At 41.9% G+C, this 26,739-nt stretch overlaps 1 protein-coding gene across 6 annotated transcripts in view; it reads right to left on the reverse strand.

Annotated features, from left to right (window-relative positions):
• UBR4 (ubiquitin protein ligase E3 component n-recognin 4) overlaps positions 1 to 26,739 on the reverse strand; it is a 141,478-nt gene that overhangs the window by 98,042 nt on the left and 16,697 nt on the right. For all 6 annotated transcript variants that reach the window (XM_003934946.4, XM_074380168.1, XM_039473494.2 and 3 more), the window contains exons 10-26: positions 25,976 to 26,035; positions 25,687 to 25,877; positions 20,035 to 20,134; positions 19,759 to 19,896; positions 18,801 to 18,918; positions 17,444 to 17,631; positions 16,323 to 16,482; positions 16,119 to 16,204; positions 10,249 to 10,418; positions 8,126 to 8,408; positions 7,267 to 7,402; positions 5,672 to 5,751; positions 5,051 to 5,179; positions 3,963 to 4,145; positions 3,689 to 3,814; positions 3,372 to 3,601; positions 1,059 to 1,180 (exon numbers count right to left, since the gene is read on the reverse strand). In XM_003934946.4, the coding sequence (XP_003934995.2) occupies positions 1,059 to 1,180; positions 3,372 to 3,601; positions 3,689 to 3,814; positions 3,963 to 4,145; positions 5,051 to 5,179; positions 5,672 to 5,751; positions 7,267 to 7,402; positions 8,126 to 8,408; positions 10,249 to 10,418; positions 16,119 to 16,204; positions 16,323 to 16,482; positions 17,444 to 17,631; positions 18,801 to 18,918; positions 19,759 to 19,896; positions 20,035 to 20,134; positions 25,687 to 25,877; positions 25,976 to 26,035 (2,500 nt within the window). The remainder of the gene's footprint in view (positions 1 to 1,058; positions 1,181 to 3,371; positions 3,602 to 3,688; positions 3,815 to 3,962; positions 4,146 to 5,050; positions 5,180 to 5,671; positions 5,752 to 7,266; positions 7,403 to 8,125; positions 8,409 to 10,248; positions 10,419 to 16,118; positions 16,205 to 16,322; positions 16,483 to 17,443; positions 17,632 to 18,800; positions 18,919 to 19,758; positions 19,897 to 20,034; positions 20,135 to 25,686; positions 25,878 to 25,975; positions 26,036 to 26,739) is intronic.

Consider the following 26,739-nt stretch of genomic DNA (forward strand, 5'->3'; position numbering starts at 1 on the left):
GTAAGATAGCTTAAATGGATATTTTAATAGCAGTACTACGTCCAAGAACCAGTTAATTGCTTAATAGCTAACATTCTCAATTGTAAGGTTTTCATTTCCCATTATATTCACTTTCTAATCATACAAGTAAAGAAGACAACTGAAAATAAGATGCGAAGTGAGGGTGAGTCATTGCAAGTCAGACTGAAATCACCATTAAACATCTGCTCTCCTTTCTATAAATAGGTATTACTTTTCTCTTGATATCTTTTCTCTTTAAGACAAATCTTAAGGACAGCGATCATAACACACATTAAAAGCAGCATTCAATGAAGCAGTGCAATGTTTAATCAATGTTCAACGAATATTTAAAGCTTAAAATTAAGGACAATAGAAATGGCTATAAATTTTAAACGGTAAGAACTACACTTAACTCCAATCCCAGCACTTAGATTTTCCACCCTAAATTTCTCCCAAATCACTCCTAACCCAGCAAAGAGAATTTTCCAGGCACAAAGTACTAGCTTGCTAATCTTCCTATCCTCTATTAATGAAAAGAACACCAGCCTGGGCAACATAACAAGACCTCATCTCTACAAAAACATTTAAAAATTATCTGGTGAGGTGGTGTGTGCCTGCAGTCCCAGCTACTTGGGAGGCTGCAGCAGGGGGACTGCTTGAACACAGGGGGTCAAGGTTGCAGTGAGCTGTGACAGTGCCACCACACTCCAGTCTGGCCGAGGTGGGGACGGGAATGGGGAAGGGAAGGGGGAGGGGAGGGGAGATCTGTGCTAAAGGTAAAATAGTCTTATGCTTTGGAACCAACAGATCCTGGTTTGGATCACAGCTCCACCACTTGCAAGATGCAGGATTTTGGACAAATAACTTCTCTAGGCCTAAGTTTCTAAAGAGTAAAGGTTATTGTGAAGATCAAAACAGATAAACCTATGTAAATGCTTGATACACAAAAAGGCTCCAATAAGTGGTAAATGCCAGTAGGCAGCAAGGGGGAGAAGCAGTAGTATTAGCAATAGCAGCTGTTGTAATAATATTATTCAAAAGCACATTCATTCACTTACCCAGAGTATTTGCCTTGCACCTACTAGAGCCAATAGCCAAAACAGCAGCAAAGCCTTGCAGTTTCTCCTTCGAAGGTTTCTCAGTTGTTCCCTCTTCATTAAAGTTCTGCAGCAAATAGGCTCTGGGGGAAAAAATAGGGGGAAAGTAAAGCCATAGGAATCTAATCCCACCAGTGAGGAAAAACTAACCCTAGCTGGGCTGAAAATCCTCTATCTCAGTTTCCTCATCTATTTAATATAGTTGATAGTGCCTGCTCCTTCCTGGTCTCATAAGAATTCCAATGCATAATTGTTTCCCAAAGAATGCCCCCTCCTCTGAAATGTTCCCAAAATATGATTTCCTGACAAGTCTGAGACAGTGAATACTATATCCATCCCCCTTCCCCCACCTCAGAAGATTGACAATGTAAAGGCTCTGAACACTATATATTTTTAAACAAAACAAAACAAAACGAACTGTTTATCCAACATTTTGCAAACTTACGGGCCAGGAATGTTAATAGTTCAGTGTGTAAAGCACTGGCCTAATAGGCCAGATTAGAGCCTATTAATCTCCAGAGGGCAATGACTTGGTCAGCTTTGGCTACTGCTATAACCCTAGCCCAAAAGTACCTGGCACATAGCAGTCGCATACATTTGTTCATAAAATTTGCCTCAAACAGGCCCCTTTAAAGCAGCCTAGGCCGGGCGCGGTGGCTCAAGCCTGTAATCCCAGCACTTTGGGAGGCCGAGGCGGGTGGATCACGAGGTCGAGAGATCGAGACCATCCTGGTCAACATGGTGAAACCCCGTCTCTACTAAAAATACAAAACATTAGCTGGGCATGGTGGCACGTGCCTGTAATCCCAGCTACTCAGGAGGCTGAGGCAGGAGAATTGCCTGAACCCAGGAGGCGGAGGTTGCGGTGAGCCGAGATCGCGCCATTGCACTCCAGCCTGGGTAACAAGGGCGAAACTCTGTCTCAAAAAAAAAAAAAAAAAAAAAAAAAAAAAGCAGCCTAAAGCCCCACAGAGCCGGGCACACGGTGGTTCAAGACTGTAATCCCAGCACTCTGGGAGTCTGGGGCAGGTGGATCACCTGAGGTCAGGATTTTTGAGACCAGCATGGCCAACATGGAGAAACCCTGTGTCTACCGAAAATACAAAAATTAGCCAAGTGTGGTGGTGCACGCCTGTCCCAGGTACTTGGGAGACTGAGGAGAATCACTTGAACCCAGGAGGCAGAGGTTGCAGTAAGCCAAGTTCACAATACTGCACTCCGGCCTAGGCGACAAAGCAAGACACTGTCTCAAAAAAAAAAAAAAAAAAAGCCCCACAGAACAGGAGTGAACACTGAGATCCTATACAGGGACAAGATAAAGTAAATAAGCTTAAGAGAGTCCGGTGAGACTGCTGCAAGGGGAACTCATTCTCAGCTCCATTCTGTTACTGTTTTTTTGGGAAGTCAGGCCCAGTTTTGCCAGTTCTTCCAATTTAAGAAAAGCCAGAAATCTAGAAATTGTGAATAATCTCCCAATTTTATATACTGAAATTAATTTTAACATATTTAAACACCATATAGACAAAGTCCACAGGACATGCAATTTGCAGTCTTTGTTATAGAAAGAGCTGAATTTCAAATAACTTCTAAATCATTTGGAAATTTTTTTCTCCAACTACATATCATGACATTTAAAGAGCTTTTAAGGGCCGGGCGTGGTGGCTCATGCCTGTAATCCCAGCACTCTGGTAGGCTGAGGTGGGTGGATCACCTAAGGTGAGCAGTTCGAGACCAGCCTGGCCAACATGGTGAAACCCCACCTCTACCAAAAATACAAAAATTAGCCATGGCGTGGTGGCATATGCCTGTAATCCCAGCTACTCAGGAGGCTGAGGCAGGAGAATCACTTGAACCCAGGAAGTGGAGGTTGCATTGAGCCGAGATCATACCACTGCACTCCAGCCTGGGCAACAAGAGCGAAACTCCATCTCAAAAAAAAAAAAGTTATTTTAATAATAATAAAGAGCATTTAAGGAGCTTTAACTCAATAACAGAAATGACAGTGTTTAGAAAAATTATATCACCTTTCTTTGTATCCTATAACTCAAATGGTACAAAATATTTAAAGATTTATAGACATTAAACTTCCTCCTGACTCTTCCTGCACTATTTGAAAATTCCCTCATCAAGCACCCCTTCATACTAGAGAAGAAAGCATTATACTATGGGGAAAAACCCCTAAGCTGACAAAACGGAAAAACATAAAATTCTGAGTCACTGGTGGATCTGCAGAGTGAAGAGTCATGTGCATCTCTGGGCAGGCAGGTCACCCACCTGGTGAATGATGCATAGGTGTCAATAAGCTGTAGCGTGGCTGGAAGTAGGTTCTTGGTAATTTCAGACGACTTATGAGGATCGGTCTCAGCGGCCATCTTAGAAAAATGCTCATCCAAAGAGACCTGGACTTTTGAGATGGCAGCATCAAGGGTGTAGATGGACTGTAGACTTGGAATTTCATGCAGCTGCAAGATGGTGGTACAGTCGATACTACAGAAGGATGAGATCTTTAAAAATATGCAAAATATAATTAGTTGTGGCAAAAGGCTACGGTAGAAGCCAAGTTATATCATTAAGGTTCCAATACTACATACCTGTCGAGCGAAGTATTCCTCCACTATTTCAACATCGTATTTCACTGAGCTACACTTGGCAGTGGATGCCAGCTCTAGGAGTGAGCTAGCATGCTCAGCCTTCATTCCCTGTTTGATAAGGTGATCCTATTTGGACAGCAAGAAAAAGTGTTTAGGAGATCAATATAGGCAGAATCTAAGCTTTCATTATCTTCAAATTTAAAAGCTCCAGTAAGCACAAAACACTTTGGCTTTGAATACTCTTAGCAGAAAGCTCTGTGTTCCTCTGTGGTACCTTTATCCAGTTGACATAGGAGCTGATCCGGAGCCGAGAAGACCATCGCAGAGTGTGCAAGATGTCACATTCACTCATCTCAGGTGAGTTCATGGATAGCTGGTTAATGTAAGTCTTTGATGGTGGCAAAATTCCTAGGATCCTCCACAATATCAAAAAGTAATACTGAAGGGCACAGGCCTCCTGGAGAAAGCAAAAGGAGCACAGAGGTAGTACTTGGTATTGCCTAAATATCTCTTTCACAGTAAGAACTGCTCCAAATACAACTTTTAAAGCAGAACTGTGTAGAGTCCTGATTTTCAACAGAGATTTGGCCCCCAAGCCCATTCTCCAGATCTTTCTAAAGAGTGCACCTAAGCAGAAAATGGCAGAACACATATACATATAATTTGCTCCATATTCTGTACATTTCTCAGACCAAAAACGCTATTCCAAGACAACTTCAGCTCCCCAATAATTTACCAATTAACCAAAAGAGGGCAGGACACTCTGTTTAGCAGGACTAGAATCAGCTGTCCTTTTTCTATGGCCTGAAATTGCTTCTAGAAGTATAGAGGCACAGTAACAGAGCCACAGAAAAATCTCAAGTGTGAAGCTTTCAATTTCACACATCAACCAGTATTCACAGGACCTAAAGCACTTGGCGGGGGGGGCGGGGGCGGGGGGCGGGAGGGACCACTAACTCTTAAATTACAGTTCTCTCAATGGTAACCAAAAAAATGCAAAACTGGCAAAATTATCTTTAAGGTGAACACAGCTATCCAAACTACTAACTCTTAAATTACAGTTCTCTCAATGGTAACCAAAAAAATGCAAAACTGGCAAAATTATCTTTAAGGTGAACACAGCTATCCAAACTACTAACTCTTAAATTACAGTTCTCTCAATGGTAACCACAAAAATGCAAAACTGGCAAAATTATCTTTAAGGTGAACACAGCTATCCAAACTACCTAGAAATACTGATGTATCAGTCAATTTTGCAAATCAGTACTCAATGAACTGATTACATCTCAGAAGGAAATTTCTGACAGAAATGATCAATGATCACACACAACCCGAGGACTTCTCAGGGTTCCACGGTCTTACCAAGGCTGTTACATTCTTGTTTTCCTTTCTCCTCACTGTATCAAGCTGGGACCCAGCTGCAAGCAGGGCTGTCAGTGCAGCATAAAGCTCATCATACTTGACAAGCTTGGAGAAAAGGACATCACATGCCTGACATCAAGAAAGAAAGACAATCATTTCTTTATTTTTAAGATACTTTTTCCCATTGCCTACGTACTATCGCTTATCCTCATGATCAACAAAATATATTCGTTCATTTCTCCTTGGAGCAGATTCCCATTCTGGGACCTTACTCACACCGTTTGCAAGCTACTGTGGGCACACAACTGCAGGCTTTAGAATAAGAAAGTAATGCAATTATTTTTTATCCATTAAAATACCTGCATGTGAAAAATGCTAACAAAGATTATTTTCAAAAATCAGATGTCAGAGGTGCCAATCTAGAAAGGAAAACCCCGACAGGAAAAGTGCACCCAACAAATAAATCCAAGTAACATTTTCCTATTAGAATAAGCTCAAGTCATAATACAGATCACATTTCCTGACTATAAAAAGTCAGTCATTCCCTCTCCCTCTAGTAGGCTGATTCTGGTGGAAACCATTTGACCAACATGTAAAATGCAGTTTTTAAATTCCTGGTACCACAGAATCAAGTCGGTTCAAATCATCCTCTGAGGCTTCTGGGGACAGGACACAGTAGAATCTGGGTTGTGGGACAGCATCTGAAAAGTAACAAAAGAATGTTTCATTCTTAACTCTGTCTAACTAGTATACAATGTAAAAACTGAGAAAATACTTCAGAACAAGGTTTCCCAGCCTTAACAATATTGAAATCTGGAGCCAGATAACTGTTTGTTGTGGAAGACTATGCTGAGCACTACCGATTTAACAGCAGCCCTGGCCTCTACCCACTGAATGCCAGTAGCACCCCCAGCTGTGACAACCAAAAATATTTCTAGACATTGCCAAAAGTCCTAGAGGGGAGGGGGCACAATCACCCATTGAGAACCATTGCTCTTAAGAGTTAAGTAAGATGCTCTGCAATCAAATGTCTGAACACATTAAACTTACATGCTATTTCCCTAACATAAAATAGTAAGAGATAACAGTAACCTCATACTAAGGCTTCACGAAAGTTTCTACAAAATACTCTTAACATCTAATAATCCTTAGGATAAGTGGAAACACATACTAAAAATGAACACAAGAAATAACTCATCCAAAGAACAGACACTTGCTGTATGAGAAAAACACTAGAGATAATCTCATGTTCACATTCGTTTCAGACCAGCATGCCACCAAGAACCAAAAGGAAATTTAGTTGTATATTGGAACCACAACTCTAAGGGAAAATAAGAAAAATTAATCACACTGAGTGGCAATAATCCATACACTGTACCCTACAGCCAAACACCAGGATTCCGAATTTTTGTGTCTCAATTTATTTTTTATTTTTTGAGACAGGGGTCTTATTTTGTCATCCAGGATGGAGTACAGTGGTGTGATCACAGCTCACTGCAGCCTCAACCTTCTAAGCTCAAGCAATCCTCTCAAGTAGCTGGGACCACAGGCATGTGCCACCATGCCTGGCTACTTATTAAAATGATTTTTTGGTAGACAGGATCTATGTTGCCCAGGCTGGTCTCAAACTCCTGGGTTCAAGCGATCCTCCCACTTTGGCCTCCCAAAGGGCTGGGATTATAGGCATGAGCCACCATGCTCGGCCTCAATTTTGTTTTCCCCTTGAGTCAGAGTCTCATTCTGCCATCCAGGCTGGATTGCAGTGGTGAAATCTCGGCTCACTGCAACTTCCGCTTCCCTGGTTCAAGTGATTCTCCAGCCTCAGCCACCCAAGTAGCTGGATTACAGGCATGCACCACTAACCTGGCTAAAAATTTTTTTTTTTTTTTTTTTTTTAACTAGAGATAGGGTTTCACCATGTTGGACAGGCTGGTCTCGAACTCCTGACCTCAAATGATCCGCCCACCTCTGCCTCCCAAGGTGCTGGGATTATAGGCATGAACCACAGTGCCTGGCCTCAATTTTTTTTTAAATATAAATGTAGGTTATGTGGGAGTCCATTTCTGAAATGTTTTAATCTATAGGTGATTTGCCACCCATAGGGATTACACTAAAGCAAATGACCAAAGATCCTCCAAGAGTCTCTAAGCTTCAAATTCAATCCCGCCAATGAGAATCAGTAAGTCAGTTTCTTACTGACAAGTCTTCTTTCTGACCTGATGAGAAATGCTTAGACCAGTTTTCCTCTACTTCTTTGAACCCATGATAGAGAGGAGTGGTCACCCGGCGGCTGCTGCTGTCCTGGGATCCACTTGCCCACCCAAAAGGAGGACTTAGCAGGTTATGCTGTACCTTTTAAAACACAAATACTGAAATTAAAAGACACATAGTCACCATTCAGCTTTTCACTGAGGCATGATAATAGCTCGGTGCATTGAATCTTGGTAATCTGAAGGTGGGTGTTCTACATTCAAATCTTCTGTCTCATTGGGCACCATTCAGTTTTTCACTCAGGCATGATAACAGCTTGGTATACCAAGCCTGGGAAACTCACAAACCAAATAAAAATTTAAATATTTTTCTGTGACTACTTTTGGAATGCATTTTTTGATGGAACATAAAGGGAATGGTGCTCATTGAAACATTTTAAGAAATGCTGAACACAGTAAGTCTGAACAAACCCTCCTATCCTCATTTTGGATCTTAATAACAAAAGAATTTAACAATCCATAACATTTACTACTTGACTGTCATTCAACCACTAATACTTATTGAGGGCTGATGCTCAGGGCACTGCATCAGACACAGGTACAACAGGGTAATTTGTGGAAGAATGCCTGTGAACACAGTCTACATCCCAATTTTAACAGATGCATCAAATCAAGTAATCTACATTAATCACTTCAGGCTAAACATAAAGTACAAGTCTCAGTGGTTCTCCTAATCCAACCCATCAACCTACCAACACCTAAAACCTAAAGTGAGCAGGTCACCTGGGCAGTGGATCATGGTAACCACTGAGAAGAACAAAGCTCTGTATAATGGCAAAGCAAAAAAGAATGTATTGGTCTGTACCTGCTCAAAAAGATACACAGGGGCTTTGGAATACTGATGAAGCAGATAATCAAAGATGAGAAGGAAGCGAGCCAAGATGAGTGGCACAGAGCGCATCTGAGCATCCATGTTAACGCTCAACTCCTGGATGATCTGGACAAAAAGCGTCAGTATGGCCCGCCGGCCTGTCTCAGTGAAGTTGTGGAAAATGAGGAGCAGCAGCTGCAGGTGTTCCACATTCAAATCTTCTGTCTCATTGGGTACCACACCTTGCAGGGCATTCTGTTTCATTGTAGACAAAAACCTACCACAGAGAAAAGATGACTATATCTGGTGAGAAAAAGTCAAAGCATCCCCCAAGAGTTATAATGTCAAGCACTAGAAGAGTTAAATCTCCTAAACCCAGGCATTAAGGTAACAAATTAAGGAAGAGAGAAAGGCTAAATGGAAAAGAGAAAACAGAAGCTAAATTTTGGCTAAAAAACAGTCAGACATGGCCAGCCAGGCACAGTGGCTCAGTCTATAATCCCAACACCTTGGGAGGTGGAGGGGAGGACTGCTTGAGGCAAGCCAGGAGTTCAAGGCCAGCCTAGGAAACAAAGCAAGACCTTGTCTGCACAAAAACTTAAAAGAGTAGCTGGGCATGCTGGTGCGTATCTATAGTCCTAGCTACTGGAGGCTGAGGTGGGAGAATTGCTTGACCCCAGGAGGTCAAGGCTGCAGTGAGCCATGACTGTGCCACAACACTTTACCCTGAACAACAGAGCAAGGCCCTGTCTCAAAAATATCAAATTCAGCCACAAAAATATTCTCCTTTTCCTGGGGAGACAAAGGCTCACTCTGTCACCCAGGCTGGAATGCAGTGGCAGGATCTGGACTCACTGCCAGTTTCAAGCAATTCTCCTGCCTCAGCCTCCAGAGTAGCTAGGATTACAGGTATGCACTACCACGCCCAGCTAATTTTTGTATTTCAAGTAGAGATGGGGTTTTACCATGTTGGCCAGGCTGATCTGGAACTCCCGATCTCAAGTGATCCACCTGCCTCAGCATCCCAAAATGCTGGGATTACAGGCATGAGCCACTGCGCCCAGCCACAAAAACATTTTCAAGAGCTCTTCAGCTCTCTCAACTGTGGCCCCAGGAGTGTAATGCCCACCCTGTCATTTGTGACAATGAAAAGTACTACAAGCTCCCCACAAAAATGTTGCTATTATTTCTTTCTGATTAATAAACCTGGACAGATAGAACCAATTCAATTACTTTTTCCCTACTTTGATTCCAACAGGTAATTCTAGTTTTGAGAGTGCACACTACAGGTTAAAAATCACTGCATGATAACAGTCAGAAATAACAGACTGTAAAGTAATAAGAAAGAAATTATACTACTCAGAGCACTTGTCAGAAGAGCTTTTATGCAAAAAAGGAATGAATGTAGCCAACTGTTTCCACTGCCTTTGGCTATTAGGAAAGAGATTTGTGTTTTAATAAGGGTTTCCCTCATTGCACCCCCCTACCCTCTCAGCCTTTTTGTAAGATTCCACCAGGAAAAACACAGTGGGTCTTTGGCATTCAAGAAGGTTTATGATTTCTCAAATCCAGCATTAGGGCTATTTGATCCTAGAATGGGGAACAGAAAGTAAAGCCTTTTAGGAAAACAAACTGCTTTGAAGACTTCTAACCATGGAAACAAAAATGGCAAATACAGGTCCATCTAAAGAGGATTTAGATGATTAATCTGAGCTTCCCCCAAGGAAAAAAATTCTTTAAAATTTGTCCAAAAAAGACTGCAAGTTCCTCTAAGTGGTTTCATGCTGAAAGCAAAATAACCAAGGACAGAGCTGGCTTCCCTGCTTGTCTTTCAAAAAAACAGGTCAGGATAAAATTGGTTCTGTTCAAGATTGTGGCTCCATCTAATGATTATAACCAAATCCCCATGTGCTGCAGGAAGACTTTATTTCCAGACCAAAGTTGACATACTTGTTTTTTTAACAGCCCATCTCCAACTCCATCCCTCTTCTACCCTCCCCACTCTAAACATTACAGCAAAGCCTCAAAGCCACAGATTAACTACAAAGAAGTCAAACAAATAAAAAAGGAAATAACCTTCTCCATTCTCTGTAGGCCTTCCCTTGGAGGCATCTTACCTGTCCCAAACTTTAAGGCATTCAGGGACGTCAGGGTCACCTTGAGCACTGGCTTTATGTTGCCAGATGAGCAGGAGGCGTGAAAGCACAGAGAGGCTTTGAGGGTGAATGTACAAGGGCCAAGGGCCCTCAGAAAAAGGAGCCACTCCCAGCTGCTGCAACAGAGTGTTCTGACGAGAAAGACATGGAAGAGATCATCAGGAAACAGACGTGTGATAAAGTCAAAAGGTTACTCACGTTCTCAAAAGTAAGTTTGTTTGTTTTAAAAATTGGACACAGGATTTTAAAGAAAGGACCTAGAAGGCCGGGCGCGGTGGCTCACGCCTGTACTCCCAGCATTTTGGGAGGCCGAGATGGGTGGATCACGAGGTCAGGAGTTCAAGACTAGCCTGCCCAACATGGTGAAACTCCATCTCTATTTGAAAAAAAAAAAAAGGACCCAGAAATTCAGATTTTGGAATAGTCTGGATAAAGATCATTTAGGTCAACAAATGAGAAAAACATGAATGAAAACTTACTGATCTAACCTAATTAACATCTACACTTAATGAGTGTCAGTTATGGGCTATTGAAAAAGGAAAAAGGCATTGAGATGAGCAGAAACAGGATAATTTTGTAAATGGACAAAAATGAAAAGCTGTTGCCTTTGAAAGCAAACTTCTTGAACAACTGTAACAGCTGATAGTTTTACTTTCATAATCAGTTACATAATACAAATAACACCCACAAGAGGAAGAGCCAACAACCTATAGATCCGACAACTTGCACTGACAGTATGAGCAGAGCCTGTGTGATCTCTAGGCAACTAGAACTCATCAAGGCTGTTCTTTACCTCCATGTGCAGCATGTCTTTCACATGAGAATTAATTTTCAGCTCCGTTAATTAAGCTGCAAATTATCTTCTTAAACATACACACACAAACTGAGCAAGATTGCCTGCTTTCTCATTTGGCTTCAGAAGACACAAAGCATCGTTACTGTAGGATGTAGTATACATTTCTAGGTCTGCCAAATTAAATTATATTCTTATACTACATGCTCAAGGACCCTTCCTTGGAAATGAATGTTACACAAAATGTCGCTGGCCTCAAGAGCAGTTTCCGTGCACTGGGCAGTTACCATAGGTTGAGCTAAGCACAGAGCATACACTGTTGTCACACTGGATGTGCCAGGCAGGAAGTATCATGTGCTCCTTGGATATGACAGGAAGTACTATGTGCTCCTTGTCACTGATGAGGGAAGATGAAGAACATGACCAAAGTTTTAAGGTCTCTAAGTGGTAAACCCAGGTTTATCTCTAAAATCATGTTCTTTCTTTTTTTTTTTTCTTTTTTTTTTTGTGAGATAGAATCTCACTCAGTCACTCAGGCTGGAATGCAACTGTGCAATCTCAGCTCACTGTAATCTCCACCTCCCAGGTGCAAGCGATTCTTGTGCCTCAGCCTACTAAGTAGCTGGGATTACAGGCATGTGCCACCACGCCTGGCTAATTTTTTTATTTTTCCTAGAGACAGGGTTTCACCTCATTGGCCAGGTTTGTATTAAACTTCTGGACTCAAGTGATCCCCTACCTCAGCCTCCCAAAGTGCCACAGTGCCCGGCCTCTACACCCATGTTCTTAACCACTATGCTCAACACAGTCATAAACAATTTCTCAATCCTTAAGTTCAGTGAAACAATTAAAAAAAATAAATCTTCCTGAGCTACAAGAAAAATACTAACTGTGGCACAATTCTAATAATGGAAAAATTTAAATGTTCAAATCAAGGGGCGTATCCAGCCATAAATAGGGATAAGTAACATATATTCCTTATAATGCTATTTTTTAACGCTTTTTTTAAAGCTTTTGTTATTCATCTTTATGTCAATTTTTTCAGGCCTCAGAGCCACAAAAATGAGTGAACGTTCCACAGGAACCTGGTCTTTCCCTCCCACTCCCATCCTTCCATCTCAGCTTTAAGTAAGGTAACTGATTCTCTAAAAAGTCAAACTACACCACAGTCCATCTAGCAGCAGAACTCTGGCTGAGCCCTTCCTTCCTCCACTCCTCTTTTTTCTTTCGGAGATGGAGTTTCGCTCTTTTTGCCCAGGCTGGAGTGCAATGGTGCGATCTCGGCTCACCACAACCTCCACCTCCCAGGTTCAAGCAATTCTCCTGTCTCAGCCTCCCAAGTAGCTAGGTTTACAGGCATGCGCCACCACGCCCAGCTGATCTTGTATTTTTAGTATGGACAAGGTTTCACCATGTTGGTCAGGCTGGTCTCAAACTCCTGACCTAAGGTGATCTGCCCACCTTGGCCTCCCAAAGTGCTATGGTTATAGGCGTGAGCCACCACGCTCGGCCTTTTTTTTTTTTTTTTTGTGAGATGGAGTCTCGCTCTGTTGCCCAGGCTGAAGTGCAGTGGCACAATCTCAGCTCACTGCAACCTCTACCTCCTAGGTTCAAGCAATTCTCCTGCCTCAGCCTCCCAAGTAGTTGGAACTACAAGTGCACACCACCATGCCCAGCTAATTTTTGTATTTTTAGTAGACACAGGGTTTCACCATGTTGGCCACAATGGTCTATATCTCTTGACCTCATGATCCACCTGCCTCAGCCTCCCACCCAGCCCTCCACTCTTCTTTCATACTGGCATTTCTGAGGGTTCAGCCTCAGCCTTCAGCTCTCTTGCTGGTCTCACTGTTTCTCATTACTTCAAAAACTGTCCCAATTTAATTCCTGAATTTCAGACTCACATTCCCAACTATATTCTAGACACTGGCACCCAAAACTTCATCATCATTAAACTGAAACCTTAGGCCAGGCATCCCCAAATTACAGCCCGCGGGCCACATGCAGCCCCCTGAGGCCATTTATCCGGCTCCCTGCCACACTTCAGGAAGGGGCACCTCTTTCACTGGTGGTCAGTGAGAGGAGTAAGATATGTGGCAGCCCTCCAATGGTCTGAGGGACAGTGAACTGGCCCCCTGTGCAAAAAGTTTGGGAACGCCTGCCTTAGGCCAAGCAATGTCTCACACCTACAGTCCCAGCTATACCCAAGACTGAGGTGGGAAGATCACTTGGGTCAGGAGTTAGAGCAGCATGGGCAATATAGTGAAACACCATCTCTTAAAAAAAAAAAAAAAACAGCTAGCAACTAGCTGGGCATGGTGACACACACACATAGTCCCAAAAGGCTGAGGGCAAGAGTAAGGCTTGAGCCCAGGGTTCAAGACCAGCTTGGGAGATATAGTAAGATCCTCACCTCTAAAAAATAACAAATAAATAAAACAAAACCCAACCACTCTTACCCCCAAACCAACTCTCCTTCCTGACTTTCCTGCCCCTATTAATGACAATAGCATCCTTCTACTCTCATTTGAGTTTTAAACCCAGGCAATATCCAAGACCCCTTCCTCTCCATGCTCTTCACCCCATTCAAATAATGGCCCATAATCTCTGCAAAATGCCCTACACCATATCTCCCTCCTTTTTCATGATCTCACACTAAATCAAGTTATATTTATTTCTTCAGTGTCTATAATAGTACCTGGCACATGGTAGGTTCTCAGTAAGTATTTATTAAACAAATGAACCAAGAGACTGCAATAATATTAAATAATAATACAATTATAAAGACAGTTAACATTTAGTAGTTACTAGTACTAGGTACCAAGCACTATTTTTGTTTTATTTGTCTTGTATGGTAAAATATCGTAACATAAAATTTACCATTTCAACCATTTTTGCATGAACAGTACTGTGGCATTAAGTACATATACATTATTCTGCAACCCTTACTACTGTCCACGTCCAAAACGTTTTCATCTTTCCCAAGTGAAACACCTTACACACTCAACACCAAGTCCCCATTTTCCCCTCCTCCCTCCTGCAGGCGTCCACCACTCTACTTTCTGTCTCTATGAATTTGACTACCTAAGTCCCTCATAAGTGGAACCATACAGAGTTGTACTTGTGCTTTGGTGACTGATTTATTTAGTATTATGCCTTTAAGGTTCATCCATATCATAGCATGAATCAGACTTTCTTTCCTTCTGAAGGCTGTGTAACAGTCATTGTGTGGATGGATTATATTTGTTCACTTACACCTAACGGGTGTAAGTGAAGTAGTATCTCACTGTGGTTCTGAGTCCCAAACATAGTGGAATATCATAAAGCAGTCCAAACAAGAACTACAGAAATAAACAACAATATAGATGAATCTTGGCAGTATAGTACTATATCAATATATGAAAAAAAGAGCCTGAAAAGACTACATAGAGCTTGATGTCATTTACTATAAAACTACAAGCAGGCCGGGCGTGGTGGCTCACACCTGTCTGTAATCCCAGCACTTTGGGAGGCCAAGGCGAGTGGATCACGAGGTCCAGAGATTGAGACCATCCTGGCCAACATGGTAAAACCCCGTCTCTACTAAAAATACAAAAAAATTAGCTGCGTATGGTGGCGCACGCCTGTAGTCCCAGCTACTCGGAAAGCTGAGGCAGGAGAATTGCTTGAACCCGGGAGGCGGAGGTTGCAGTCAGCTGCGGTCATGCCAGTGCCTGGTGCACTCCAGCCTATTGCCTGGTGATGGAATGAGACTCTGTCTCAAAAAAAAAAACTACAAGCAATTTGTAAAACTTTTTTTAAATGTAAGGAATATGGATTATATACGTAGACACACATATATATAAATACATGGCTAAGGATATCAGGAACTTGAGATTTAGGAGTCAAGACAATAGCTACTTCAGTGGGGAGAGAACCGTAAGACTGGAGGTTTACAATCAATGTCCTAAATTTTGTTCTGGCGGTGGGTTTGCAAGTACAAATGTATATGAGAGCATCTATCTCCTATAATTTGACAGATTCTTTTAAAACACAAAGTTTAACTTGTCTTTCTTCAATTACTAAGGATGCTAAACATTTTTCCTCTGTTTATCGACCACTTACAATTCTTTTTTTTTTTTTTTGAGACGGAGTTTCGCTCTTGTTACCCAGGCTGGAGTGCAACGGCGTGATCTCGGCTCATCGCAACCTCCGCCTCCTGGGTTTAGGCAATTCTCCTGCCTCAGCCTCCTGAGTAGCTGGGATTACAGGCACGTGCCACCATGCCCAGCTAATTTTTTTTTTTTTTGTATTTTTAGTAGAGATGGGGTTTCACTATGTTGACCGGGACGGTCTCGATCTCTTGACTTCGTGATCCTCGGCCTCCCAAAGTGCTGGGATTACAGGCTTGAGCCACCGCGCCCGGCCCACTTATAATTCTTTTTACATGAATTGCCTGCTTGTGTTATTTGTCTACTTTTCTGCTAACATAATCATCAGGAGTTTCTGTTTGCTTTTGTGGGTTTTCCTTTTCTTTAAGCTTACTGACTTAGGATAAAGGACACTTTTTTTTTCCTCGAAATGATCCTAAATATAAGACACAGGGACACACTAGAATCACCTCTCAATGCTCTTTCCAGGGAGGGGATTTAATGGCAAACTGTTCCTTAACAATTGGAGCTACAGGCCAGGCGCAGTAGTTCACGCTTGTAGTCCCAGCACTTTGGGAGGCCAAGGCAGGTGGATCATTTGAGGTCAGGAGTTCAAGACCAGCCTGGCCAACATTGTGAAACCCCGTCTCTGCATAAAATACAAAAATTAGCCAGGTATGATAGCATGCGCCTGTAATCCCAGCTACTTGGGAGGCTGAGGCAGAAGAATTGAACCCTGGAGACAGAGGTTGCAGCAAGCCGAGATCACGTCACTGCACTCCAGCTTGGGTGACAGAGCAAGACTCCATCTCAAAAAGCAAACAGAAAAAAAAAAAAACAATTGGAGCTACAGCCTATGGAAGCTGGTTTAATGAGCTCTTGTCTAGATGGTCACAGCGCACACCAACCTGCAGGTTAGGTGACTGAAGGTCAGAGGTTACCAGAGAGTGGTTGAAGTGATAGAGAGCCGCAGCAAACTCTTCATCTGATGAACCTTGAAAAGAAGTAGAAAAGCCAATTATTTAAGTAGTTATTGAATGCACCACACCTCCCTGCCAAAAGCCAAACTCCATGAGAAAAAAATCCACCAGGCACATATCTTGTCTACTGACCCTTGAGTCCATCTTTGTCCACCTCCTTGATGATACTGGCTAGGGTGGCCATATGGTGTTCCGAAAGAGATACACTCAGATAGTTTCGGATAAAATTGTTCCGAGAGTTCAACATGGAAGAGGTGATGAAGTTCAAAATGTTTGAAGCCAGACCTAAGAACTGAAAGGAACACACAAAAACACCTTTTATCAGGGTCATAAGCCCAGCGTTCCTACAAACTCTGATTACAAAGAGAAAATAAAATATCCTGATAGTTCTCATGCAATAAACACAATGAATTAAAGAATCAGATTTTAAATCACTTACAATGGGCCTAAGTTTAATTATGAGAGTCTTTCCCATGTAATTCTACCAGTTACACAAAATGTTATTCCAGTTTAATATAACAGAGGTTATAAAATAGTGTATTTTATAACAGGATTTCCAACTAGACTGACCCAATTCTTTTGTTCTCCTAAGGTCCTCTGTCCAGCTCCAATTCATTACTGATACATTCAATCCTGAAGCCTATATTAATGATTATTACACATATATAGAATTCCTGGCTCTTCACTTCCCTACTAAAATTAAATTGAATTATTGTATAAATGTCTTATGTCCACATCCTTGACTAGACTATAAGCTATATGAAGGCCAGAATTGTATCTAACTCACTCACATCATCAAAACGGGGACTGACACTTACTAGATAATCAATACTGGCTGAACTAACAGTTCAACCACAGCAGGCACTTATCATGTATCAGACCTATGCTAAGCACTTTACAAACAGTCTCTCTTTAAGATGTCACAACACCTTTAGATGTAGCTACAATGACTCTCATATGATAGGAGACAAAACTAAGGCTGGAAAAAATTCAGATTCTTGCCCAAGGTCACAAAGCCATCAAGTGATAGAAGTAAGTTTCAAACTTACTTCCGATCAACTCTAAAGGCTAGTAGAGAAACAGTAACAGTCATACAAGTTATTTAATGAAACTTAGTCAAGACATGTAAGTCCTAAGCAAAAATATCTTTAAACATTAAAGTTATTCAACCTAAAAATAGTTCAAATGATCTACTTCTCATACCCCTAGCCCCCCATGTCCACTTCCCCTAAACCTTAAAAACCTACTCTTACCAACTCAGGATCTTTGCGACTTGCCAAAATGTTTCCCTTCTCACCAGAGGTCTGCTTACTAGGGCTTTTAACCCGAGGAGAGCTTTCCAGTGGAGGAGGCGGAGGAGGGGGCGGAGGTGCTGCTTTCTCTTTACTGGGAGAAATAGTCTCCTCAAACCATTGCCCCAAAATAGGTTCACTGTCGTCGTCTGAATAGAGAAAGAGAAAATAACAAAAATAAATTTTTAAAAAATGTTTTTAGTGCATCTGCCTCCTAAAAGTGCTTAAGTCAAAATGAACAAAAGAATATCCCAATTGTGATGGTGGTTACAAGGTTGCATATTATTTATCAAAACTCATCTAAATGCATACATAAAATAAGAGCGCCTTATTGTATGTTAATTATACCCCAATAAAACTGATTTATTTTTTCTTTAAGGAGCCCAACAAAGAAAGAGAAACAACTTCACATTATTTTGCTGGTAAAACATTTTCAAAAGCAAATTTATTTTTTTTTTTTGAGACGGAGTTTCGCTCTTGTTACCCAGGCTGGAGTGCAATGGCGCGATCTCGGCTCACCGCAACCTCCGCCTCCTGGGTTCAAGCAATTCTCCTGCCTCAGCCTCCTGAGTGGCGATTACAGGCACGTGCCACCATGCCCAGCTAATTTTTTGTATCTTTAGTAGAGACGGGGTTTCACCTTGTTGGCCAGGATGGTCTCGATCTCTCGACCTTGTGATCCACCTGCCTCGGCCTCCCAAAGTGCTGGGATTACAGGCTTGAGCCACCATGCCCGGCATTCAAAAGCAAATTTATACTTGCCTTATCAACCATAAATCACAGGGTGTAAGAATCACACTTCCCTCCATATTTCACATTGCTCCCACAAACCTATGAAAAAATCTGAGGTACTTACCTTATTCACTCTCTCATCAAACTAAGGCAGGAGGGCATGTCAGTGTGTTCACTACCACAGGATTAGGTTTCTCTACTCAAGCTTCCCTAAACTACACCTATGACAACATCCAAACCCAACACCTCACTTGTGACCTTTTGAGTTTCTAGAGCAGAGGTCACCAGATGAGCCAGCACAAGAATAAATATGCAACAATTGAGATGTTTTCTGATTTTGGAGAAAAAGGAATAGAAAGTAACCCGGGCTTGGCTCAAAGTTGTGTCCATCATTCATTCCTCAACAGCTCAACTTACTCTTAAATAACACGTCATCTTTGAGTGCACATAAAACCAAGGTGCAGGCTAAGCAGGTGAAAACAAAATGGAAGCTTCTGTTTGCTCAGGAAACTGCAAGAGCCTGCTCAGAACACTCCTGTTGTACTCTATAGCTTATCTCCGGGAGAGAGAAAAGAGTGGCCTCTACCTTGGCTGCTGTCCTCCTCCGTGCTACTGAAATCATCCTCATAGTAAGTATTGGAGTCAGTAGAGGCACTGGCATCGCTGCTCATGGAGCCCTTCCTCTGCCGCTGCAGAACGCATGCCTAGGAAAATGACAATTACAGAACCAGAGCTATCCCACTTAATCTCATTCACCACATGAAAACTTTCTCCATATCTCACTGTATCTCTCTAAATCCAAGAAGTATGCCTCTTAATGGCTCCCTTAAGGACTTTCATCACTTTATCCCACAAAAACACTACTAACCAGGATGTGGACAAGAATTGAAAAACGGAGTGTTACTACCGTGTCCTCTATGCTTCTGCTTCAGTATGCCAATCATCACAAATCACCACGTACCCACGTGTATCACAACACTGATAATCAATAACTGATTCAAATGTTTGGACAGATTCAACCAGTTAAGAATTCTCGCTTCTGGCCGGGTGCAGTGGCTGATGCCTGTAATCTAGCACTTTGGGAGCCCAAGGAGAGCGGATCATGAGGTCAGGAGATCAAGGCCATCCTGGCCAACATGGTAAAACCCCGTCTCTACTAAAAATACAAAAAATTAGCTAGGTGTGGTGGCATGCAGCTGTAGGACCCGCTACTCAGGAGACTAAGGGAGGAGAATTGCTTGAACCCGGGATGCAGAAGCTGCAGTGAGCCGAGACTGCACCACTGCACTCCAGCCTGGGTGACAGATCAAGACTCTGTCTCAAAAAGAAAAAAAAAAAAAAAAAAGAATTTCTTCTTCAACAACATTACCACAACTTTGGGTCTATAAAGGTCATGGTGTATAGTCAGTCTTATTCATTTTGAGGTTACACACACACACACACACACACACACATATAATGCATATATAATTGTGTGTATATGTACATATACACACAATTAGGAAACATTCTTCCAAATTATCAGTGGCTTGACTCCCACCCACCTTTCTGTAGGAAGTTGAAAGTAACGTCAAGAGTAGGTTCATCAGTGGGACAGAGTCAATCAGCCGCTGAATCCTCTGTATGGAGGTGCTCTGAGCCATAATGCTCAGGGCTGCAGGAGGTCCATCTGTCTCCCAACCCTGAAGACAACAATATTAAAGGGAAATTAATGATATCACTCAGCCAGAAAAACAAACTGAGTTGATGGATCAAGCTAGCTTGGCCAGAAGTGGATCCAGCAATCAATATGCTGATTACCATGAGTATAACCTCCTCACCTTGTGAAGGGCCTCCACTTGTAGGTCTTGAAAGAGAGACGTTAGCAGTTTGATGGCATGATTTGCCAATATTACTGAGAGTACCCCAAATCCCTGATGCCTACACAAAGAAAAAGGAAAACGCAAACCTTAAAATAATTAACAATAAATCACAACCTCTGAAACAGTAGATCTTGACATTTTAGGGTCTTAGACCCCTTTGAGACTCTGTGGACCTTTCTTCAGAAAATAAATTATATATACATATTATCTGTATATAATTCCTGAAGTTCACAATCTCCTTGAACCCCATCCACAGATGGCCTAAGGATCTGCAAGGCTTCAGGTTAAGAACTGGACTAGGCTAGGCATGGTGGCTCACACCTTAAATCTCAACACTTTTAGAGCCCAACATGAGAGAATCACTTGAGCCCAGAAATTTGAGACCAGCCTGGGCAACCTAGGGAGGGAGATCCTGTCTTTACAGAAAAATTAAAAAGTTAGCTGGGAGTGGTGGCATGTACCTATGGCCCCAGCTACTTGGGAAGCTGAGGTGTGCCACTGCACTTGAATCAGGATGACAGAACAAGACCCTGTCTCAAAACAAAAAGACAAATAAATAAATAAATAATAAACAAACAAACAAGTAAAACCTCCTGGAATAGAAGAAACTCCCAAATCCAAAAATTTCTGGAATTTAAACGATCACTTCAAAGCTAACAGGTCATGCAAAGATGCTGACTTTTAAATGTAGATTGGATTTCTAAAGAATCATTATTTTGAAAAGAAAAAGGTTAAAATGGCCAATTTCTATAAAGTATCTGGAAACAAATCTAAGAGAATAAAAAGAGAGGCCAGGAGCAGTGGCTCATGCCTATAATCCCAGCATTTTGAGAGACCAAGGCGGGAGGATCACTTAAGCCCAGAAGTTTAGGACCAACCTGGGCAACATGGCAAGACCCTGCCCATCTCTACAAAATACTAAAAACTTAGCCAGGCATGAGGGCGCACACCTGTGGTGTCAGCTACCCAAGAGGCTGAGGCAGAAGGATCACTTGAGCCCAGGAGGTGGAGGCTGCAGTGAACTGTGTTCATGTATTCATACTACTGCACTCCAACCTGGCCAATAGAGTGAGTCTCTATCTCAAAAAAAAAAAAAAAAAAAAAAAGAAAAGAAAATTACATTTGAGTGAAGTGTTTTCCTCCTGTTCAAAATGTCCACATAACAAAGGGTTAATGTATCTAATTTGCAAGCCCATATAAATCAAAAAGAAAAAGAAACAAACACAGGTCAGATGGAGTGGCTCACACCTTTATCCCAGCATTTTGTGGCGCTAAGGCAGGAAGACTGCTTGAGGCCAAAAGTGTGGGACCAGCCTGGTCAACACAGAAAATTTTAAAAATTAGCTGGGCATGGTGGTGCAGACCTGCAGTCCTAGCTACTTAGGAGGCTGAGGTGGGAGGATCACCAGAGCCCAGAAGTTCAAGGTTACCGTGAACAATGATCATAACATTGCACTCTAGCCTAGGAGACAACGTGAGAATCTATCACTGTAAAAATAATTTAAAAATTAAAAAGAAAATGACAAATACCAAAGAGAAAACCAAGGCAAAGGACATAAGGTAGTTCACTCACACACACACACACACACACAAAACACAAATGAAGGCTGAGCGCAGTGGCTCACGCCTATAATCCCAGCACTTTGGGAGGCTGAGGTAGACAGATCACGAGGTCAAGAGATTGAGACCATCTGGTCAACATGGTGAAATCCCGTCTGTACTAAAAATACAAAAATTAGCTGGGCATGGTGGCGCATGCCTGTAGTCCCAGCTACTCGGGAGGCTAAGGCAGGAGAATTGCTTGAACCCAGGAAGTGGAGGTTGCGGTGAGCCGAGATCGCGCCATTGTACTCCAGCCTGGGTAACAAGAGCGAAACTCCATCTCAAAAAAAGAAAAAAAAAAAAAACACAAATGACCAATAAATATGTGAAATGAAATATAATCACACTAGTAATCAAAGAAAGACAAATGCATGAAATACCATATCATTTTCTCCTCTAAGATAATAAGCAAACATGAAGACTAATGATACCCAATGTCAAAGAGGGCAAGGAGAAATGGGCATATAAACACACAGTTGGTGTCAATGCAAATTAGTGTTACTTTTCTAAAGAGTAGTTTGACAAAACATTTCCAGTTTTTAAATGTGTGAGCCCTTTGTCCTAACAACTGTACTTTTGGGAATTCATCCCAAGAAGACAATTAAGTTCCCAAAAGTTTATATTTCAGAAGTTATCAAAGCAAAATTTTTCAAAACAAGACATTTGGAACAATCTAAGTGCTTAGCAATAGGAGAATTAGTCAACTATGGTATATTTACATAATGGAATACTACTGGACATTAAAAATTGACATTTTAATAGTGTCACTGAAAATATGTTGCAGTATTTCATGTATACCGATCCCATTTCTGTAAACTTACATACTTGTTATATGTGCACAGAAAAATGTCTGAAAGAATGTTTACCAATTTGAGTGATAGAATTTGGGATCATTTTTACCTTTCCTATTCATGCCCATCTGTATGGCTTGTCACTTATATAACGTACATGCATTCCTTTAAAATATGAAGAAACAATAGCCCTTTCAAAAGCCTAACTGTTACTTCTAAGGATATGCTTTCTTGGCATTCTTTCATTTCCCTTTGCAATGCCAAGAATGAAAATGGCCACTCATAAAATCAAAAACTATTGTTTGCTCTGGAACACTCTTACCTCCTTACTTTGCCTAGTATCTACTGCCTACCATGTCAATACCTGTTTCAGCTTTCAGGTTAATGAGTATTTCTTTGGGGAAGCCTGCCCTGATGTTCCTGGCCAGGTCAAATGCCCCATTCTAATACTCTCTTAGATATAATTTGACATGGCTGTGCATGTTGGCCCATGCTTGTAATCCCAGCACTTTGGGAGGCTGAGGCAGGCAGATCACTTGAGGCCAGGAGTTCAATACCAGCTTTGCCAACATGGCAAAACCCCACCTCTAATAAAAAATACAAAAAAAATTAGCTGGGCATGGTGGCGCACACCTGTAATCCTAGCTACTTGGTGGTTGAGGCACAAGAATTGCTTGAATCTGGGAGGCAGAGGTTGCAGTGAGTTGAGATCGCACCACTACCCTCCAGCCTGAGTGACAGAGCAAGACTCTGCTTATTTAAAAAAAAAAAAAAAAAAAAAAAAAGCCGGGCGCGGTGGCTCAAGCCTGTAATCCCAGCATTTTGGGAGGCCGAGGCGGGTGGATCACAAGGTCAAGAGATCGAGACCATCCTGGTCAACTTGGTGAAACCCCGTCTCTACTAAAAATACAAAAAATTAGCTGGGCATGGTGGCGCGTGCCTGTAATCCCAGCTACTCAGGAGGCTGAGGCAGGAGAATTGCCTGAACCCAGGAGGCGGAGGTTGCGGTGAGCCGAGATCGCGCCATTGCACTCCAGCCTGGGTAACAAGAGCGAAACTCCGTCTCAAAAAAAAAAAAAAAAAAAAAGATATATTTGTTTGGATATCTACTTCATGTCTCTTGAGAATACATTCATTTTTATGTTCATCACAGCACTCCAGAACTAACACAGAGCCAGGGTAATTTGTTAATGTGGTCCAGGATGTGACCTCTTCCTTAAACTCCAGACTCACATACCCACCTGCCTACTCAACATCTCACATAGAGGTCTGACAGTCCTCTTACACTCAGCATGTACAAGATAACATTTTTATTTCTTCCCTTTCCTCCCACTCAACCCACTCCTAAACAGGTGTTCCATGTATCAGTAAATTATATAACCCAGTGGCTCAAGCCAAAAAATCATGGTCATCTTTTTCACACCCAACATGCAAGCCATCAGCAAATCCTTTCAGCTGTACCTTTCAAACATATTCCAAATTGACCTCTTTTCTCTGTCTTTGCCACATCACGTTACTCCAAGACCCCTTCATCTCTCATCTGGAATAACACATTAGCTGCTAACTGTTCTCCCTCCTCCTTGCCTGATGCCCTGCAGTCTATTCTCAGTTCACCAATAAATCAGGTCACATCTCTCCCATGTTTAATCCTTCTAACAGTTACTGACTGCACCTGGCCCTAGATGATCTGGCCACTGGCTACCTGTCTGACCTAATTTTCTACCACTCTCCCCCTTGGTTTCTCTATTTTAGCCACACTGACCTTGCTGATCCTCAGAAATGTCAATCATACTTCCACCTCAAACCTGAACAATTCTACGCCAAATATTTACATGGGTCTCTCTGTCACCTACCATATGGTCTCTACATCATGTCTTTGGAGCCCTTTCTGGATCATCCTAACTAAAATAATAGCCCTGGGCTGGGTACAGTGGCTCACACCTATAATCCCAGCACTCTGGGAGGCTGAGGTGAGCAGATCAATTGAGGCCAGGAGTTCGAGACCCAGCCTGGCGAACATTGTAAAACCCCGTATCTACTAAAAACACAAAAATTAGACAGGTGTGGTGGCATGCACCTGTAATCCCAGCAATTTGGGAGGCTGAGGCACGAGAATTGCTTGAACCTGGGAAGTGGAGGATACAGTGCACCATAATCAAGCACTGCACTCCAGTCTGGGAAACAGAGTGAGACTCTGTCTCAAAAAAATAAAATTAAATTAAAATTAAATACAATTTAGGCCAGGTACAGTGGTTCATGAGGTCAGGAGTTCAAGACCAGCCCGACCAACATAGTGAAACCTCATTTCTACTAAAAATACAAAAATTAGCCAAGTGTGGTGGTACACACTTGTATTCCCAGCTACTTGGGAGGCTGAGGCAGGAGAATTGCTTGAACCCAGGAGGCAGAGGTTGCAGTGAGCCAAGATCACACCACTGGACTCCAGCCTGGGCAACTGAACAAGACTCTTGTCTCAAAATAAAATAAAATTAAAATGTTTAAAAAATAAATATATAATACAATATAAAACCCCCTATGACTCTCCGGTCCCTCACTCTTTTTCTTCACAACATTTATACATGATTATCTATAATATACTTGTTAGATTTGTTCACTGTTTCTCCAGACATAAAATAAACTCCATAAAGACAAAGACATCACTTTGTTTAGTGCTATATCCTCAATGCTTAGAATAGGGTCCAGTATATGATACAGATTGAATAAAAAATAAAATCCAGAAATACCTGGGATTAGAAAACGAAACCTGAACAGCACATTGGTCATATCTCTTCTTTACTAGCAAGCAGGAATTATTTCCCAGATTTTATCAAAACAATAGGAGGAAGTAAACCAGGAGGCTCTGATAATATTCCCATCTTATGGGTTACACATGCAAGTACCCAACTCCAAGTCAAACAAGCCCGCTTTACAAGACAGAAACATGTTTTTTCTGATTTGAACTTCATAAAATTCCTGAAATACACATTATGTGGATATTTTTTCCCTCTGATAGATGAAGAAATAGGATCAAAGAGAATTAGTGACTTTTCTAAAAATCGCAAAGCTACGCTGTGGAGACAGTAGATCATGATCATTGTCTTAGTTCTTAAATTCAAACCAGGTAGGAAGGCAAATTTTCCTATTGACATGAAGAGGTCCTTGTCAATATAATATATTAAGGAAATAAAATAAAAGTTATAATCAAGTAGACACATACCCTTTTCCAGGCCCCAGTTTAGGAGAGCCCACTCCCTCTTTAGTACGAGAAAGGATGTCTCTGACTCGGAGGGCAGCCAGCGGGTCTTTCTCTTTCCCCTTATCAGCCAACGCAGTAGGACTGAGGTTCAGTATGAGGAAAAGGCTGTTCAATAAGCACCATGCACCTAGCAACTGGAAATTCTGATAGTGCTGTTGTAAAAAGCACAAAATAAAAAATATAATCACAGAGATATTCATATCTCAGAGAGGACAAGATAGGAAGTACGCTACGGAGATACACTTCTTACCTCCCCACCAGCCCGGCGAGAACTGCTGATTGCTTGTCCAATCATGTCATAGATTTCAAGCTGTACAATATCAAACAGACACAAAAATCTGAACAAGCTGGCATATTTCATTAGAAATGCTACCACATACCCAAATCACTTTGACTTGAAGAGTTCAGTATCCTCTTTAGAATGATACCATTCCATCACACTTCCCTTGACCTTCACATGGAGTTGACTTCCTCTTTTCATTTGGATCAAATGTCACCTTCTCAGAAGACACCCCTCCTCCCAATCAAAAGCAGCATGCCCAGCTCCACATCAGATCACTGTTTTTTTCTTTTTTTTTTTTTTTTTTAAGATGGAGTTTCAGTCTTGTTCTCCAGGCTGGAGTACAATGGTGTGATCTTGGCTCACTGCAACCTCTACCTCCCAGGCTCAAGCGATTCTCCTAGCTCAGCCTCCCAAGTAGCTGGAATTACAGGTATGTGCCACCACACCCGGGAAATTTTTGTATTTTTGATAGAGACAGGGTTTCACCATGCTGGCCAGGCTGGTTTTGAACTCCTGACTTCAGGTGATCCACCCGCCTCAGCCTCCCAAAGTGTTGGGATTACAGGCGTGAGCCATACACCTGGCCCAGATCACTTTCAATCATAATGTATTGTTTCAGCCCACTTAATCACAATCCAAAATTTTCCTGTTTACTGCATTCCCCTAAAATGCAGGACACACAGTAAGTCCTCAAACATATCTGCTGTATTAATGGCTAATCTTTCAAGAAT

This window comes from Saimiri boliviensis, chromosome 11, assembly GCF_048565385.1.
Source record: "Saimiri boliviensis isolate mSaiBol1 chromosome 11, mSaiBol1.pri, whole genome shotgun sequence".
Taxonomy (NCBI): Eukaryota; Metazoa; Chordata; class Mammalia; order Primates; family Cebidae; genus Saimiri; species Saimiri boliviensis.